General features: G+C 44.8%; 1 protein-coding gene and 2 pseudogenes across 1 annotated transcript; 2 read left to right on the plus strand and 1 right to left on the minus strand.

Moving 5' to 3' along the window:
* Window positions 1-13: 13 nt before the first annotated feature.
* LOC116220421 lies at window positions 14-1234 on the plus strand (annotated as a pseudogene).
* A 4522-nt stretch (window positions 1235-5756) lies between these two features.
* On the plus strand, window positions 5757-8777 carry LOC116220463 (annotated as a pseudogene).
* A 663-nt stretch (window positions 8778-9440) lies between these two features.
* On the minus strand, window positions 9441-18230 carry LOC105901837 (odorant receptor 131-2-like). Its single transcript, XM_042707708.1, has 5 exons — window positions 18150-18230; window positions 17878-18105; window positions 17077-17403; window positions 16826-16851; window positions 9441-10401 (listed from the first exon to the last, which is right to left on the minus strand). Exons 1-5 carry the CDS (start codon window positions 18228-18230, stop codon window positions 9441-9443), a joined length of 1623 nt encoding a protein of 540 aa, XP_042563642.1.
* Between the last annotated feature and the right edge of the window lie 820 nt (window positions 18231-19050).

A 19050-nucleotide genomic window follows, 5' to 3' on the forward strand; every position in this document is an offset into this window, starting at 1 on the left:
CTGGACTGAATCCTCATTTAATGGAAACTAAGTTATCACATATTGGCAACGAGGACACTGGATGGAGGAGAAAAGTGCCTGATTAAAGTCGGATGCGTCGGAATGACCGCAGGTGGCAGACGGTAGGAACGTGCAAAGTGCTATTGGACTGGAGGTAACGAGCAAAACGGAAAGATGACTACGATGATGATAGGCACCCTGTCAACTTTTGATGCAAAAGAGCAGACTTGGGAAGAGTACTGCAAGGTTCTTAATCAGTTTTTTTAAGCTAATGGGATCGATGATGGAGAGAATCCTATCTAGAGAGCTATCCTAATCAGTGTGGTCGGTCCAGCAACGTACAGCTCATGAGAAACCTGGTGAGCGCAGATAAGCCATCTGCGAAAACATTCGATGAGTTAAGACACGTAATGAAAGAGCACTTCAATCCTAAACCAAGCGAGATGGTGCAGAGATATATGTTTGACTCGCGTTCACCTCAGCCTACGGAATCTGTGAGTGCATATGTAGAGGAGCTCAGACGACTAGCTCAGTGTAACTTTGGCACTACACTGGAGCAAAGGTTAAGAGATCGTCTTGTATGCGGTATGAATGACGACCGGATTCAAAGACGTCTGCTCTCCGAAATAGACCTGACGTTTGAAAAAGCATTTAAGATAGCAGTAGCTGCAGAAACTGCAAGTAAAAATGCCCAAGACCTACAAAAGGCGGCCGTAGCATGTAACAGCATGAAAACGGAGGGAAAAGAGACAAGAGGAGAATGGAGAAACAAAGAGAGAGATTGTTATCGTTGTCACGGAAGGCACAGTGCAGCCGACTGTAAATTTAAAGATGCCAAGTGTCATTTCTGCGGGAGAGTAGGGCACATCGCTAAGGCTTGTAGGAATAAAAGTAAAGATGATGCCCGTCCAGTGAAACCAAAGCACACAGAGCAGAGCGGCGCGCACGCTTTCAACCCCGTCCACACAGGTCACACAACGTGTGTGAGAGACAAAATGATGATGATGATAGCTCTGATGACGAAGAAGCATTCACACTGGCATGCCTGAATACAGAAACTTCCATGCAGAGAATTAAAGCATTCGAAGTCAACGTGGAAGTGAATAAAAAGAAAGTAAACTTTGAAATAGACACAGGATGCAGTGTGAGCATTATGAATGAAAAGAAATTCAATGAGATGTGGAAAGAAAAGAAACGCCCCAAATTAACCCTCTATACCCCAATAGAATTCTAGAACACTGCAGCATATTACTGCGAAAACCAGAGAATTCCTGTATTTTTTGTTATTCTGTAAACAAACAGTTACAGTTAGAAAACAAAAGAAAAATTACAATTACAAGTTTGTTTTGTTTGAAAGGTCATAAATTGTTTGTTAATATGATATCAAATATGTATTAGTGACATCTACAAATATTTAAATACATAGCTTTACATACACCCTAAAGTTCAAATTCATGCGTTTTGAACCGTACTGCCGACCTATTTATTACATTTAATATCATCTTAATGTATTTAATTAGTATTTGTTTTATATTTTGTAAATAAATAAATACATATTAAACTTAATATTTAAATATTAACACTACTAAACCATATAGATAACCAACATTTTTGCTAATTTGGTGGAAAACACCAACCTCTATGCCTCTTCAAATGCATCCTGGTGCAATACATTTGTGGAAGAGGTGAAGGTGTTTGTGGGAATAAACATCCTCATGGATATCCATCATTTACCCTCTTATCTTGACTACTGTTCATCTGATCCAGCCTTACAAGTGTCCTATGTGGCAGACACCATGCCACGAAATAGGTATGAGGAGTTATGCAGATACGTACCCTGTTCAAACCCAAGGATAGCAGACTCAGGTGACAAGCTTCAGAAAGTGAGACCATTACAGTTTTTTCCAATCATTTTCAAACTTGGTTCAATACCATGTACACTTTCTCAAAACACTTAACACATCCAGCATATCAGTAGACTATGTGAACTAAATGGGATACTTTTCCATTGCTTAGATACAAAATGCAGTCAATGACCACTTCTTCCAAAATTCATGGATACCTGTCTCAGTCAATGTTCACCACCAGCAAAACGCTGTGCAATACAGCATTTTTTCAGATATTTAGATACTCTGTTCAAAACAGTTAACTTTCAGTTCAAAACCAGACACAATTTAGATCACTGTAGATGGAAAGATGCTGTATTTTCACAGACAAATGAAATTATACACTTGAAATAAGACAGATTTAGTTTTTTACTAATATTCATAAATGTATTTAGTTTCCATCTTTGTTTTGTTTGTTTGCAGCCTTGCTGCCAACTATACTGCAGTACAGCATTTGTGTTGAAATGTACATGTGTGTAAAAATATAGATGTAGGTGTCACTGAAGACATTTTCCCACTATTACTGCTGCATATGAAAGGCATGGGCCATCAACGAGACAAAGTGACCCAAAAAGGGAACTACAACAAAAATGTATATCCAAAGTGACTTACAATATAATTTTTCACTGCCCAGGAATTGAACCCAGGTCAGCTACTTGTTAGCCAACAACACTAACCACTGTACCACTTATCACACCTGCCAATCTTGCCACACAAAACTGGTATCTACAAACCAACAGAAAAGTTTGTTCTTACGGTTTTTCCAATAATTTTTACTCGTCTCAATACCATGTACACATTCCCAAAACACTTAACACATCGAGCATACCAGTAGACTATGTGAACCAAACTGTGGATACTTGCCCCTATGCTTATATACAAGTGCAGTTAATGACCACTTCTTCCGAAATTCATGGATACCTGTCTCAGTCAAGGTTCACTACCAGCAAAACGCTGTGCAACTACAGCATTTTTTGCCGATGTTTAGATACTCTATTCAAAACAGTTAACTTTCAGTTTAAAACCTAACTTACAGTAATTTAGATTACTGTACATGGAAAGATGCTGTATTTGGACAGACAAATTAAGGTATATGCTTGAATAAGACAAAGTATTTCTTATTTTAGCAGAAAGTTTAGTTAGATTATTTTGTTGTTTTGGCTTGCAGACTTCTTACTATCTCTACAGAAGGCAAACATAGATGTAGCTGTTCCTGAAGAGTTGTTTCCACTATTACAGTACTGCTCTATATGTAAGTCATAGGCTATCAGTGAAAGACAGTGATTGAAAAATGCAATTACAGTAAATGTACCCACTCAATAGTGACATTTATTGTGAGAAGCAAACTAACATATAAACACTGTCTTCAGATAGTTAGCTTGGATTGACGTATTTCCAAGATGCAATGCAAAGGAGAACGTTTGACACCAAATACAGAGGACAGAATGGATCAGCATTAGGGCTACAGTAGAATTCTAGTGGTATTACAGTACTTTGGTAGACTGTATCTTGTGTTGATGTATGTAAATATTGGAAATACTACAGTAAATACTTAGCATATTTATGCCTTTTTGTTGTCCTGTAGTAAGCCTATATAGTGCAGTAACACGTGCAATTTTAGCATATGACTGTAATGACACATATTGCAGCATTTTAGAATTGTTTGTTCACTGTAATATAACAATATTTACTGTAGTCCAAAGAAGTTTTTGCCTTTGTGTGTTTTTTCTCCTTTTTGCAATGCAAACCTACAGTAATCTATGCCAATCTAGAGGATACAGCAACATGTTATATATGCAATTGGCAATGCTTCAAGTGTTTAGTGTTTTTTAGTCATTGTACTCTGAGAGAGAACATTTGCTAAAGTTACGGCATGACTCACTTTTGGGTGAAGTATGAAGTGTTTTGGTGGTTGTAGTGCATTTTGCACCAAAGGTTAACTGATATGCTGAGGTGTGTGTCTGTTAAGCCCACTGTGTGAAGAGTTTTGGAAAAAGTGTACATGGTATTGACACAAGTTTAAAAGTGATTGGAAAAAAACTGTAATGTGTGTCCTCCAGGAGAACGGCCTAAAACTTCTTCAACCATGGAAAAGAGTCTCAGTAGGTGAGGCCATGATTAAAATTGACGCCATGTTACTTTGGAAACAGTATATGCCTAAGAAACATGTCAGATGGGGTATTAAGATCTGGTGTCTCTATGACTCCCTGAAAGGATACTGTTTAGCATTCAATGTATAAATAGGCAACAGGTGTGTGGCAGATGATATTTGGTTTGGGATAGAGGGTAGTAATGGATCTTATGTCAGACAACCTATACAAACACCACCACTTGTATGCAGACAACTTTTGTCCTTCAATTCCTTTAGTGAGAAACCTACTCTGTCCTACTGAAGCTTCCCTACGCTCAACAGGCCTCTTGCTGTTCCTCTCCCCATGTCCTCACTCCTCTCTGCTGCCACAGCACCCTCACTCACTTCTCTACTCTCAGATGAACTGGAACACCCGACATCCTGACGCATAAAAGAAAAAAACTATCCCATTATTGTAAGCCATCACAGTGGAAGCCATTAGTGTTTCCTCCATTTTTCTGTCAATTGTTTTCTGTCACATCATCGGCTCAATATCCCAGTGTGAACTACATACGGACTAGCTACTGCACATCTACTATACATTTTATGTAGTATTGATGTCCTATGCTATGATCCTATATGAGCACTGATTTCATTGTGATTGGCTTTCTACAGCTTAAAAGCTGTACCAGCTTAAAATTTAACATCACAACATATTACTAGCTGGTTGTCGAATAATCTGCTGAATGCCTTTCCAATATGAGTATTTAAATATATTATAAATGGTTATCTTGCTATTGATTGTCTTTAGCTACTGTTGTTACCATGAGCTTACAGCTCAAAAAAGAATGGAGGGATTTGAATAACTAGTAGAGACGAACAAAAAATAATTAGAAGTGAGAATAAAAAAAAGTGACCCATTTTCACAGTTTTCTTTTTTACTATACATGTTATTTATCTAAATCTGATCAGTTTAGTAAGTAATGAGGCTGATGCAGTCACTAGCAAGCTATCAACCAACTCCTGTCTGGCTCGAACTCCTCAGACTTACGTTACCTCAGTCAATGTAGATAGCTAGCAAAATAGCTGGAAAACTTGTCATGAAAATTGAGATGACGATCCAAATTTTAAAATACATTTTCTTCTGACAAACAGAAAACACAGCCGATTACCCATGTCGTCGTTATTTGTGCACAAAATAGCTCTCACCCACAGACGCAGGTGCTTGCTTCGTAGGTTGCGAAAGTCACAAATTGACCGTCATTTCCACAAGTGAGGTAACGTGAAAATTAGCTTATTTGAACGTCCCTCAAAGATCAATAATTAAACGTTACATATCTCGGCAAATACAAGTGTCATGGGTTTACAATCCATTCAAATTTCATTGATCTAGCTATGTCTTATCAATTTGGAGAACGATGAGGCTGGTGCTAGTTGTAAACCAACACTTCTCAGTGACCGCAATACGAAGACGTTACTAGAGAGTTAGCTAGTCAGAAAAAAACAGGAGGATACTAATATTACTATTTTTAATACGTTTTTTAATTTTGATTTTTCAAACATGGTCGTCACTGTCATACAAACGTGATGAGTCGTCGTCTTTGGTGCACAAAAATACGGTCTCATCCAGTGAGAACAGATGCAGACGTCTCTGATTGCTAGCCTTTACTGCAAGAGACACTGTAATCCTCAGGCCATCTGTCAGTAGCGAAGTTTAGTTAACAAATACTTCAGAAAAGTCAATGACAGCATACCCAGTTTCCGGTTTCAAAATAAAAGTAAGATGTTCATGTATCCACTAGCGGAGTATTATTTCATGAATTAATGTTGTAGTATAAAAACTGTGTCTTTAAAAGTTACGGCCGGCCGCGGCCGCTATGGGGAAATTCTAACATGCCGTCGGCGGCCTCTATGGGGATTAGAGGGTTAAATGAAAGCAAAATGTCTCTGAAGTCATACACGGGAGAAAAAATCAAAGTAGTGGGAGTTTCTGAAGTAAAAGTGAACTATGCTCAGCAAATTAAGACATTACCCCTAGTGGTGGTGAAGGGCACTGGACCTAGCTTGTTAGGTAGAGGCTGGCTGGAGGCTTTAAAGCTCAAGTGGGATGAAATTAAACATGTAAAAACAGATGCACATGAGCTACAGGAAGTACGGTCAAAGCATGAGGATGTTTTCAAAAAAGAACTAGGCATGTTAGAAGGCATGAAGGCAACAATCCGTGTGTCTGCGGATGCCCGTCCAAAGTTCTATAGGCCCCGCTCAGTTCTGTATGCCATGAGGGCGAAAGTAGAAGAGGAGATGGATAGGCTCCTGAAAGAGGGCATCATAACACCTGGCAAGTACGCTGAGTGGGCGGCGCCAATTGTTCCTGTGTTGAAGCCGGAGGGCTCCATTAGAATATGTGGCGATTACAAACTAACAGTAAACAGCGCCTCCTCACTACAGCAATACCCTATTCCTCGTGTAGAAGACCTGTTCAATACACTGGCAAGAGGGACACGGTTCTCCAAACTTGATTTAAGCCATGCCTATCAGAAGATCGTGATGGATGATGACTCCAAGAAATACCTAACGATAAACACACACAGAGGCCTTTTCACCTACAATAGGCTCCCGTTCGGAGTCTCATCTGCTCCAGCCATATTTCAGAGAACAATGGAGAGTTTGTTACAAGGCCTGCCCAGAGTAGTTGTTTACCTTGACGACATTTTACTGACTGGAAGAGACACGGTAGAGCATCTGAGCACACTGGATGAGGTACTCAGACGACTGAAAGAGGCAGGACTGCGACTGCGCAGAAGCAAGTGTGCATTCTTGCAAGACCAGGTTGAGTACTTGGGTCACAAGATTGATGCTGAAGGCCTGCACCCAGTGCAAAGCAAGGTAACAGCCATCGAGGAAGCTCCACCTCCAACCACAGTGACTGAGCTGAAAGCATATCTTGGCCTTTTAAACTACTATAACAAGTTCCTTCCTAATCTCGCCACACGCCTAGCACCATTACACAGATCGTTAAGAAAAGACATTCAGTGGACTTGGAAGAAAGAACAAGAAGATGCGTTTTGTTTGTCTAAACAGCTGCTGAAATCAGCAAAAGTCCTGGCTCACTATTCAGCAGACAAAGAACTTGTGCTGGCATGCGACGCCTCACCGTACGGAGTCGGCGCCGTGCTGTCACACATCATGGAAGACGGAAGTGAAAAGCCCATAGGCTTCATGTCACGCACACTGACACCAGCTGAAAAGCGTTACTCACAGCTCGACAAGGAGGGGTTAGCCATCATATTCGGAATCAAGCGATTTCACAAGTATATCTATGGACGAAGATTCACGATCAGCACTGATCACAAGCCATTGATCTCGCTTTTCCATGAAAAGAAGCCGGTGCCACAGATGGGGTCACCACGAGTGCAACGGTGGGCAATACTTCTGAGAGCGTACGATTACAATATGGTGTACAAGCCAGGCAAAGACCACGCAAACGCAGACGCATTGAGCAGGCTACCACTGCCACACACTGAAGAGGAGGATGACACAGGACAGGTCCTCATGCTGGATGTGGTGGAAGACCCACCAATCACAACAGCCCAAGTGAAGCAGTGGACTGCGAAAGATGAAATATTATCACAAGTGCTGTTGTGGTGTTTGAATGGCTGGCCAAAAGAGGTGGCTTCAATGTTCAAGGACTACAGCCAGAGAAGGCTTGAACTCAGTGTCAGAGATGGATGTGTGCTCTGGGGAGCGAGAGTGGTTGTTCCAAAGAAGGGGAGGGCCACCCTTTTAAAACATGCCAGGAAAACAGAAAGGCTCCAGCTGCAGCTCCTCTCCATCCCTGGGAGTGGCCAGAGACACCCTGGAGTAGATTGCATGTTGATTATGCTGGCCCTCACTTAGGCAGGATGTTTCTTATAGTTATCGATGCACATTCAAAATGGCTTGATGTGTATCCAACAAGTAATGCAACAAGCCAAGTCACCATTGAAAAACTTAGACAGTGCTTTAGCACACATGGCCTGCCTCAGACAATAGTATCGGACAATGGCACATGCTTCACAAGCCAAGAGTTCGAATCATTCCTGAAACAGAATGGTATACAGCACATAACATCTGCACCCTTTCACCCGGCATCAAATGGCCTAGCCGAAAGAGCCGTGCAAACGTTCAAACAAGGAATTAAGAAAACAAAAGGAGATACTTTGGAAACAAAAATAGCAAGATTTCTGTTCAATTACAGAATAACACCCCAAAGTACGACTGGCTTGTCTCCAGCTGAAATGCTGATGTCTAGGAGACTGCGGTCCACACTGGATCTTCTGCTGCCCGATGTGAAGTCAAAGATTCAAAAGAAACAACTCAAACAGAAAGCACAACATGACTTACACAGCAAATGGAGAAGCTTCTCTCCTGGTGACGACGTGTACATCCGAAACTATGGTCACGGACCAAGGTGGGTCCCAGCCGTCATTGAGATGAACACAGGGCCTGTCTCCTACACAGTGCAGACAGGAGATGGACGCGTCATGAGACGTCACGTGGACCAGATCCGTAAACGTCACGCTTCGATGACAGAGACATCCATGCCGGACATGACACTGGAGCCCATGAGTCTTCAGGTTCCAGAGAACGCAGCGGAGGCTTTGACCAGAGACTCTGCTGTTCCAGCGTCAGTGGGAGGAGAAGGGAGTGAGCCCACTGAAACAGCCCAGGTTCACCCTCCAGCTGATCCGCCAGACACAAGTGCAGACTCACCACCGGTGCTGCGGCGTTCTGAGCGCAAAAAAAAGACTCCAACACATCTGAGAGACTTTGTGAAATAGTAGTGAGCTCCCTCAAGCAAGAGCAAGAATGTGCTCTGGGACTCACTGGAAGGATGGTAGTCCACCCACCTTCCTAGTTATTGTTTTCTAATGTTTGTAAAAAACAAAACAATGCACAACACCTGTAAACATTGCCATTGATGTATAGGCTAATTATACTTTTCAGTTTACATCTGAACACTATTTTAAGATAGTCAATGATTTTATGTAGATTATTTTGATAGTTAAAGCATACAGGATGGCTAGTCAGAATGTTACTGTTTTCATATAACAATGCGTGGTATAATTTCTTAATTCAGTTTCTTGAATTATTTTTTCCAGTTGTGCCCTAGAAATATAGCACACATCAGTATCCTGTGTGTTTGTATTTGAGAATCAAATAACCACCATTATATGACATTTTCATATGATTTGATTTTATATTATTTTTGTAAATGATATAATGTTAATATTTTACACCACATCATATTACTTTTTGTTATCTGGTGCAAAACACATTGGGTTGACAATATAATGCTATAATACCTGCATAAGCCTGGTAGAAACATGCTGTTTCTAGATGCATATTCATAATGCGTTGTGCTTTCATTTCTGAAACATTTGAACACATCCCAACAATATTCCAAATGCAATATACAAGCACAAAAATAATCTTGTTCAAGTTTAGGCTTCAGGTTGGAGAATTAAAGATATGCATTTTGTTTCATGACATGCAACATTAACCCTTCTCTTCAGTTTGACTTTAACAATGATGACTTTGCAGGAGTAGTACTTTGACATGTGTTTGGCAAATTTCTGATCCCTAACACTATAAATTAGAGGAGTGAGCAACCTTGGAATAATGTTTGTGATCAGGTAACTTAGGAATGTTATTTTTGAGAGATGCATTGGGAAAAAACTGACTAAAACAACATCAGATAAAGGAGTGATATAGGACAACATACAGAGAAGCAGCTGAGCTCCGTGTAATAAAATTGTGTTCTGTGCCTTTTTGGCTGAAGCAGTGTCCACTTTTGCTGCTCTGGCAGTTCGAAATACCATAAAGTAGGTATAGATCAGCGTCAGCCACACGAATGACATATAAAGGGCTTGCACCACCTTCACTTTTTCTGCATGGTATCGGGTGTTGTATAAGTTAAGGTAGATACAAAAGATTACTGATGAGAAAAAGCCTATAGGCTGAGTGGCAAGGACAATGATAACATCAGCTACTGCAGGTACAAAGCCGACTCCCCAGGTGAGAGCAATGATACCGTAAGTCCTGCGTACTGTGCAGATCTGAGCATGATGGAGAGGTTTGCAGATGGCAATATAACGCTCAATAGCCATACCTGCCAAGATAATTGGTGTGTTCATGTGTGTGGTTGAACCAATCACACTCCAAGTATAACACATGGAGGCATTAAAAATTGGATAGGCGTAAGTCAAAACATACGATGTCACAGAAACACAAATCAGGATCATATCGTTCACTACTAGATTCATGTACAGAATGTATCTTGAGTCACTGTGAAAAACAGAGTTCTTGCAGAAAGTCAAAATTATGATCCCATTAATGCAGTTGATGACAATACCCAGGATAACAATGATAAGGTTTTTCACCAAAGCCTCCTGAAAGTCATCTCTGTTAGTGAAATTCATCACCACGTGCCTCTCCTGTAGTACAGAAAATAACAGCAACATCAGTCCATGAAAAATACTTTATAAACAGTTTGTCATATGAAAAAGACATGTAGATGCATTTCTTAGGACTTAGAATTATGAATGGGATTATGAAATGTACAGAAGTAATCTTACCTCAACCCAAATAAAGACAAGAGTAGGGCTTCTGTCTGGTAGATTAATATAGACCCCGTGTCTGTGTGTGAGCGCCTTGTGGTTGGCTGAAGACAACGGAACTAATGTGGGCGATTATAATTATTGTTCTCTGAGCACAGTGCCATGGGAAAATGTGACTGTTGAGAATATGTCATCATCAATGTGCTTAATTCTTAGTGCTGATCACATTTCTATTGTCTTCCAGGCAATACAAATAATGTTATATGGATAGAGATGTAAGAGACAATTTGAGAAAATTGTTTGTTACACAAAAAACATAATATTGTTTTGCATTTTGATAAGTTATTTAGACATAATGTCGTGTACATGTGAATGTTATTTTATTCATTATTATCAAACCTATTTTGTTAGTTAATTCATGGAGTGGAATGTAGAATCTAGTAGTGGATCATCAATCATTTGATTCCTATATGCATTAGGCAGTTATGAAACAATTAGTGGTGGAGGAAGTACTGAAGTTTAGTACTTAAGTAAATCTACAATTACCTGGCAAAATATATACTTAGTAAAAGTACTACATCAACAATCCTACTTAAGTAAAAAGAACTTACTTTTAAATTTACTTTAAGTATTAAAAGTAAAAGTACTCACGCAATGGTTGTCTCTCAATGTCTAGGCTGTGCCATTTTGATAAAGAATGCAGATATAGCTCCTGCTAATACTTATGCCTCTACAGATGTCTCTACTAGTAATAATTATAAGCAACAACATTTGTTTATTGGAAAGGTTGGTGTACTTATTGTGAATATAAGTTATTGTGAATATAAATAATGAAGGTACAATCGTGTTATTTTGATGCTATTGCTGTATGTCAACATGTATTTCGCTAGATAACAGTATATTATCATGTCAGTAAACGAATTAAATATAATATGCAAAAGTCAGGGACATTAACTTAGCATAGCAAGAACTCTCCTTAACTCGACATGTTTCTTCAAATTTGAAGGCGAATTCTTGAAGGCTAGCAACTCCTTTTTTTGAGGCAGACAGGAAACGCACTGAAACCTCCACGAGTCATTGTTGGTGCCTCTTAGCCTGACGTTGTCATACTCATAATTCTAAGCAGAATGTGAGTCTGATACTGCTCCATTGGGCTGTGATTATGGGGCGTGTTTCAACCGAACCAGGAAAAAAAATGCCTCTTCGCTCAATTGGATAGACCTTCAACCAATCAGAGCAACCTAGTATGTGACCAGGGCCAGCTGATGAATTAAACTTTTACCGAATCCTGTAGGAAGGACGGCAAAAGCATATTTTCGATCGTCAAATGCCTTGATCGCGTTTCTCTGTTCCTTGTTCAAAATGAATGCGCTGTCTTCTAAAACAGACTTGAATCTACACATCTCAGCTCTCCAGTGGCAGCCATGTTTGTTGAAAACGAATTCAAACCAAGTGCTCTTTGGTGACGTGGTTGATTACGTTACTGTTGATCATCTGTCCATCACCGTATAAAGCGCGCCCTGACAATTTGATTGGTCGGAACATTTTTCTGTTCGGAGATAGTTTCTCCCCAACGGAGCAATGCCAGACCGAACTTCCCGACCTCAAATGTTGTGGGCGGAGCTAAGTTCGGCTGGTTCCCAGGCTAGGTGCCTCTGAACTTGAACATGTCTTTTAAATAGGGCCAATGGTGGTCATTTCAAAGGGCTCATTTGAGGCTGACTCTGGATCCACATTGAATGATTAAGCAGTTTGTCAGGCTGTCTGCTGAATGTTTAGGCAAAAGGCAAATGTACCGCTCGCGCTGCTGCCACACACGCACTCTGCTATCATTGGAGCTGATAGAGCCACCTGATTGCTTTAAACTTCCAAAACAGCAACGCAATCCAGATTTCTGTGTAGGCAACATTTTGGCGAAACTGTGCTCATAAAATGTAACGAGTAACGACATATATTGTGGAAATGTAGTGGAGTGAAAAGTATAGATAATAGCTGCAAAATGTAACGGAGTAAAAGTCAAAAGTATGCACTATTATTTTTACTTAAGTAAAGTACAGATACGTACAAATTTACGTAAGTACAGTAACGAAGTACAAATACTTTGTTACATTCCACCACTGGAAACAATCAGGTTAGATCAACAGTTTTCTGACAGAGCTGAATAAGACCCCGTTTACACGGACACTAGATTGCCTGAATCCGGAGAGAAATGTCTCCGGATCGACCTTTCGTCTACACGAACATGGCGGATCCAGAGACTGAATCTGCATACTTTCGAATCGGGGTTCCAAAGTGTACAAATTCGAATCTGTCCGCGGATTGGTGTTCGTCTGCATGCCGATCCGCACACTTTCTAATCTGATGATGTAATTGCCCCACGTGATCGCCTCGCAACCTCAGCCTGAACCCTTATTAACCCCACTGCATCACTTCATAACAGCAACAACATATACTAAATGTATATGACGTGGCGCCTTTTTCGTGACTTACATTTTTCTTCTGTGCTTAGTTGTTTGTATTGGGATAGTGTGCTGCTCTACCTACATGTGGATAGTTTATCGTGGTCTTACTTTGCCAGTTAGACGTAATTTTTTAGACCAGCCAGAACAACGGACATGACCGGCATTATTTCATAACTGAATGGGTTGCCTTGGCGCAGCGAGTGTGGCAGCTTGTTTTAATAGCTCTCCAGCTTAAAAAAAAAAAAAAGGTTTCCTATTCCTATAAACCTTGCAGCTATTACACGTGAATTTCCCTAAAGGGATTAATAAAAGTTTATCTATCTAAATCGGTGTTGTTAGGAAAGGGATGACATTAACAAGTCAAACTTTAATCTATCACTGTTTAATCTATTTGCATCAGACCATTGTACAAAACGTCTCGGTTACTTACGTAACCTCGGTTCCTTAAGCAGGAACCAGATATAACAGAATGGTACATGACGTCAGTCATGGACCCAAATCGAAGCATTTATCCATTCACGCCTGAAAGGCTGCGATTCGTCCGCGCTCTCTCCTAAGCCCGCCCCCTCAGGAGCTTATAAATTCAGCGAATATATCCTTGGAAAGAAAACTGAGCAAGAAGTATCAGACCAAGGCAACACTGTACACGCTAAACTTGTTATATCTGGTTCCTGCTTAAGGAACCGAGGTTACGTAAGTAACCGAGACGTTCCTTATCGCAGTTCACTGCGATATAACAGAATGGGACCCTATACATTCCCGCGTGATAGTACAGTGGCAGCCAATCACACACACCAACTTTATTCATGGCCTTTGCCCTCCTAGAGGTTCATACGGCAGCTGGTGGTGAACATTTTACAGGGCAACCTTTAACATAGGCGGCAGGAATCAGTGATCCCACGCCCGTAGGAAACCACCCTGGGATGTTTCATGTGCAACATAGCATGTAGACACTAATGAACACACTCATCATTATATCGTTCTCAGGCCAGGGGATTCAGAGATCGCCCGCCTGTAGAACCCCATGTAGAAAACTAGGTTCAGCCACATCTAACATATAGAATCTAATGAAAGTGTGGCGAAAACTCCAGCTTGCAGCTTTGCAAATATCTTCCACTGAGACTCCCTTTAGTAAAGCCCAGGAAGACGAGATCCCCTGCGTAGAGTGCGCATGCAACTTTTCCGGGGGATCTAAAGACAAGCTCTTATGAGACAACACGATAGCCTCTACTATCCAACGGGAGAGGCTCGGTTTTGATAGAGGTCTGCCTTTGGCACGTGCACCAAAGCACACAAATAGCTGATCTGATTGTCTGAAAGCCCCAGTGCGCTGTACATAACAGCGGAGAGCGCGTACTGGACAGAGCTTATTCAAACGTTCCTCCTCTGCTGACGCAAAAGGAGGAGGCGAGAAAACTGCTAATTCAATCACCTGATTGTGGAATGGGGTTGCCACCACTTTAGGTGTGTAAGCAGCATTAGGTCGCATAACCACTCTGTCACCAGCGATCGAGAACTGAAGGCACAATGGACTGACGGACAGGGCTTGCATGTCACCAACGCGCTTTGCTGACGTTAACGCCAGTAGCAGCGCGGTCTTTAAAGAGACAAACTTTATGTCCACCGTCTCCAGGGGCTCGAATGGAGGCCCTGTGAGAGCACGTAACACAACCAGCAGATCCCAAGAGGGTATGAGGTGACTCTCCGGCACCCTGAGCCGTCTCACCCCCGCCATAAAGCGTGACGCTAGCGGGTGACTGCCAGGAGAACTGCCATTAATGCCTGAGTGGCAGGCTGAAATGGCTGCCAGGTACACCTTGAGAGTGGAAGCCGCCTTCCCCTCATCAAACAACTGCTGTAGGAATTCTAGTATAACGCCCAGCGCGCAGTTAATGGGGTCATGCTGACGCGCAGCGCACCACCGTTCAAAACTGCGCCACTTCAGCGTATACAGAGCCCATGTCGACACCGCTCGGGCACTCTGTATCCTAGCCACCACCGCGTCTGATAAGCCTGATGCTATGAGCCTGCACCTTTCAGGTGCCAGGCCCTGAGACCCCACAGCTCCGGATGGGGGTGCCACACTGTCCTGTGCGCCTGCGTTAGGAGGTCTCTCCGTAGAGGCAGCTCCCAGGGCTGTTGCACTGACATATTGAATAGATCCGCTGCCCACGGCTGGTTGGGCCAGTGGGGGGCTATCAATAACAATTATCTGCCCTCGTCCGCTACTCTGCGCAGCACCTGCTGGAGGAGCGGGATCGGGGGAAAAGCGTATAGGCGTAGGTCTGGCCACTGGTGGCCCAGCGCGTCTACGCCTAGTGGGGGGTTGTCGCCCCCTAGCGAGAACCAGAGAGGGCAGCAGGTGTTCTGCCTGTTTGCAAACAGGTCCACCTGCGCCCTGAAAAAACGCATCCAGATCTGCTCTATCACCCGAGGGTGTAGACACCAGTCTGCTGCTTGAGGGTCGCCCCTCGACAACAGGTCTGCACCGTAGTTGAGGTGACCTGGAATATGAACTGCCCTGAGGGAACGGACGTGAGCCGCTGCCCACAGGAGCAGGCGGTTCGCCCAATGGTGCAGTGACGGGGAGCGCACTCCGCCTTGACGGTTTATATACGCCAAGGCCGCAGTGTTGTCCGTCCTCACTAACACCTGCTGACCACTCAGTCTGGGCAGAAAGTGTCGTAGAGCCAGGACTACTGTCTGTAGTTCTAACACATTTATATGAGACGCGGCCTCTGTCGCAGACCAGAGACCGTTCACGCCTCTCCCCTCGCAGACCGCTCCCCACCCCTTGGTGGAGGCGTCTGTGGTTACTACTATGCGGCGCGTCATTATGCCCATAGTGCCTGACGCTGCGAGGAACCAGGGGGCTCTCCAGATTTCCAGGGCTCTCCTGCATCTGGAGGACACCGTTACCCTGCGGTATCTGTCTGTGACTGCGTTGAGCCTCAGAGACAGGTACCACATTTGGAACGTCCCCAGCGGGAGCGCGATTGCGGCCGATGCCATCATTCCCAACAGGCGTTGGCAGCACAGCGATGAGACTGACTGTCCTAGTCGGAACTGGTGCACACATGTTTTGATGGCATTTATTCGTTCTCGAGACAGCCAGACCTCCATGGAGGTGGAGTCTAGAACCATGCCTAGGAAATGCGTAGTCTGGCTTGGGCACAGAACGCTTTTTTCCTTGTTTATTACAAAGCCCAGCCGATGCAGGTGTGCCACCACTAGATGGCCATCTTGCACCGCTGCGGCCCTTGAATGAGCAGCTACCAACCAATCGTCCAAATAATTGAATAAGCGCAGACCGTGTAGTCGCCGTGTGGGCGATGGCTGCTTCTATGCACTTTGTGGAAACCCTCGGTGCCAGAGCTAGGCCGAACGGGAGTGCGTTGAATTAGTACGCTATTCCTCCGAATGCAAACCTCAGAAATCCTCGATGTCTGTGGTGGATCGGAACGTGGAAATCGTGATAAACCAATAGTTTGGTCTTATGAACTGCACTAGCTGGCGTGGGGTCAGCATTCTGAACTTTAGCGGCATGAGTGCTTTGTTCAACACACGTAGATCTAATATTGGCCGATAATTCCCGTCCTTTTTGGGGACCAGGAAGTAACGGCTGTAGAAGCCTGAAGCTGCCTCCTCGGGAGGCACTACGCTTATCGCTTTTTTTCGGAGCAGGGAGACTATCTCTGAATGGCGGAGGGGGACGGGCGAATTGCAGCACGTACCCGTTTGTGATCGTTCTCAGCACCCATGGTGACACTGCGCATGCGCGCCAACTCGCAACGCAGCCTGCCAGGCTGGGCTTTGAGTTGAATCAGTCGGGAACTAACCCGCTCATGGTCAATGAGTCTAAGCCTAGATCTGCGCCCGCTCCGCCTAGGGAGGGGGGCGAGATCTGGGGTTGCCCCCTGATGGTTTTCAAAAAAAAATGGGGGGTGTGATTGCACTGTGTGCATCGCGGGGGGAGTCGCACAAGCATGTCGGGGCACTGTGCCTACTGGGGCAGGTGTTGGGACGTATGAGTGTGGTGCTTGTGAGAACCTGCTTACCGTGCTTGACATGATTTTGGCATGTGAGCAACGGGCGGATTTCTGTAGAGGTGGTGTGGGCTCCACCGCTCCCCCCTGTGTTGTCACCGGGTAGCTGTCACCATCAGGTGGCCGGAGGCTTGCCGCCGCGGGGCGTGGGCTGCGCCCTGGGCTGGGCGCGCAGCTGGCTGCTGCTGGGCTGGAGGCTGAGCTGGGGGGCGGAAGGGGTGTCTCTGCCAGCCTCGCCTGATGGGCATCTTTGCCGGAGGGGCTGGCGAGCGGAACCCGCTTCGTTTCTGGCCCTGGGTGGGCGTAGTGTGTCCCGATGAGGACTGCTCGCCCGACCCGCTAGAGCGAGGCATCCAAGCCTGGAATGCCTCCCTGCTCTTCTGCTGCTCCTCAAACTTGGCAGCCATTGTGTTCGACTGCCTTACCGAAGACGCCCTGAACACAGACCGGGGCGTCGAGGAGCGGTGCCTTCTCCCTGTCTGTGAGCTTGGCCAGTGACAGCCACAGGGACCTCTGGGTAGCCACCGCCATACCCATCACCCTCCCCAGGGCCTGAGAAGTGCACCTGGTGAGCCGGAGGGAGAGGTCCGTCGCCCGACAGAGCTCCACCACCGACGGGTGATCCTCCCCCAGCGATGAGGCCAGCTTGGCCTGATAGCGCTGTAGCAGCGCCGCCGTATTGGTCGTGCAGGCAGCCTGCCCTGCAGCCAAGTAGGCTTTCTCAGCCAGCGCCGCCTGGTGCCTGGCCACTCGCGAGGACCGCACGCTGGGTGGGGGAGGGAGCCCGAGGCAGCTGGCTGCTCTCAGCGCAACCTCGTGGAGTTGCTGGCCCAGAGTCCGTGATGTGGCCGGGGGAGAGGTTACCCGCGGCCGAACATCCTGACTCATCTGCATGGCTTCCCCGTCCGAGCTGTGCTCGTCAGAGTAGTCCAGCAGACTGTCGTCATCCAGTCCGAAGTCCAGTTCGGGCTGGTCTTCGGCTGGTGGTAGCTCCACCGCCCCGCGGCCCTTGGGCTGGCAGGCGGCGGCGACGGGGAGAGGCTAACGGGTGAAGCTGCGGCAGTAAAGCGGCCGCTTGCACTCACGTTGCCCAAGGCTGAGGGCGCACTCGGTCCTTCGGGGGTAATAACCCCGGATGGAGCCGGTGCAGCCCTCTCAGAGTCCATGCGCTCTCACAGCGCTCCCGCGAGGCGCTTCGTAGCCTTAGCTAGCGTCAGGCTAGCACAGATGCCACAGGCAGGGTCAACGCCTGAGAGCGCCGCCTCCGCGTGGGTCCTGCCGAGGCAGGCCACGCACCGAGGGTGGCGATCACCTTTCACCCGCACATGCCCACAGTCGGGGTACTGCCTTGACATCTTTGTTCTGAAAGTAGAAGAAAGTATTAATACACAAGCACACTATTAGCAACGAACATGTTGGTTAGCAAAGCTAGCAGGCTAGTCAGAAACTTAGCCAGCTAGTCAGCTAGGATAGTGGCTACTACTTCCAAAAATTAGTTGAGTCAACAAATTTTGCAGCGCCCTGAGCTAGTGAGGGTAAAAGAACCCGAATAACTCACCAACTCGTAGAGAGCAAAAGCACACAAAACTCTTTGACCTGGTAGCGTAGAGGATATTACTCGGAGCTGGGGCTTCGTCTTGCGAAGTTTTCAAAGAGGATATATTCGTGTTGCGCTGCTGAATTCATAAGCTCCTGAGGGGGCGGGTTCAGGAGATAGCGCGGACGAATCGCAGCCTTTCAGGCGTGAATGGATAAATGCTTCGATTTGGGTCCATGACTGATGTCATGTACCATTCTGTTATATCGCAGTGAACTGCGATAAGGAACTGTTTTTTAAAAGTGTCAGCAATAGCCTATATGAGCAAATCTGACGTGAAAAGATTTTTATTATAGACAGAAGTTTCAAAACGGTCTATAATAAAGATGAATTATAGTTAGCTCTAGTCCTGTCAGACAACGATAACTGCTTGCGTAGCCTACTAGCTA

This window comes from Clupea harengus, chromosome 5 (assembly GCF_900700415.2).
Source record: "Clupea harengus chromosome 5, Ch_v2.0.2, whole genome shotgun sequence".
NCBI classification, from domain to species: domain Eukaryota; kingdom Metazoa; phylum Chordata; class Actinopteri; order Clupeiformes; family Clupeidae; genus Clupea; species Clupea harengus.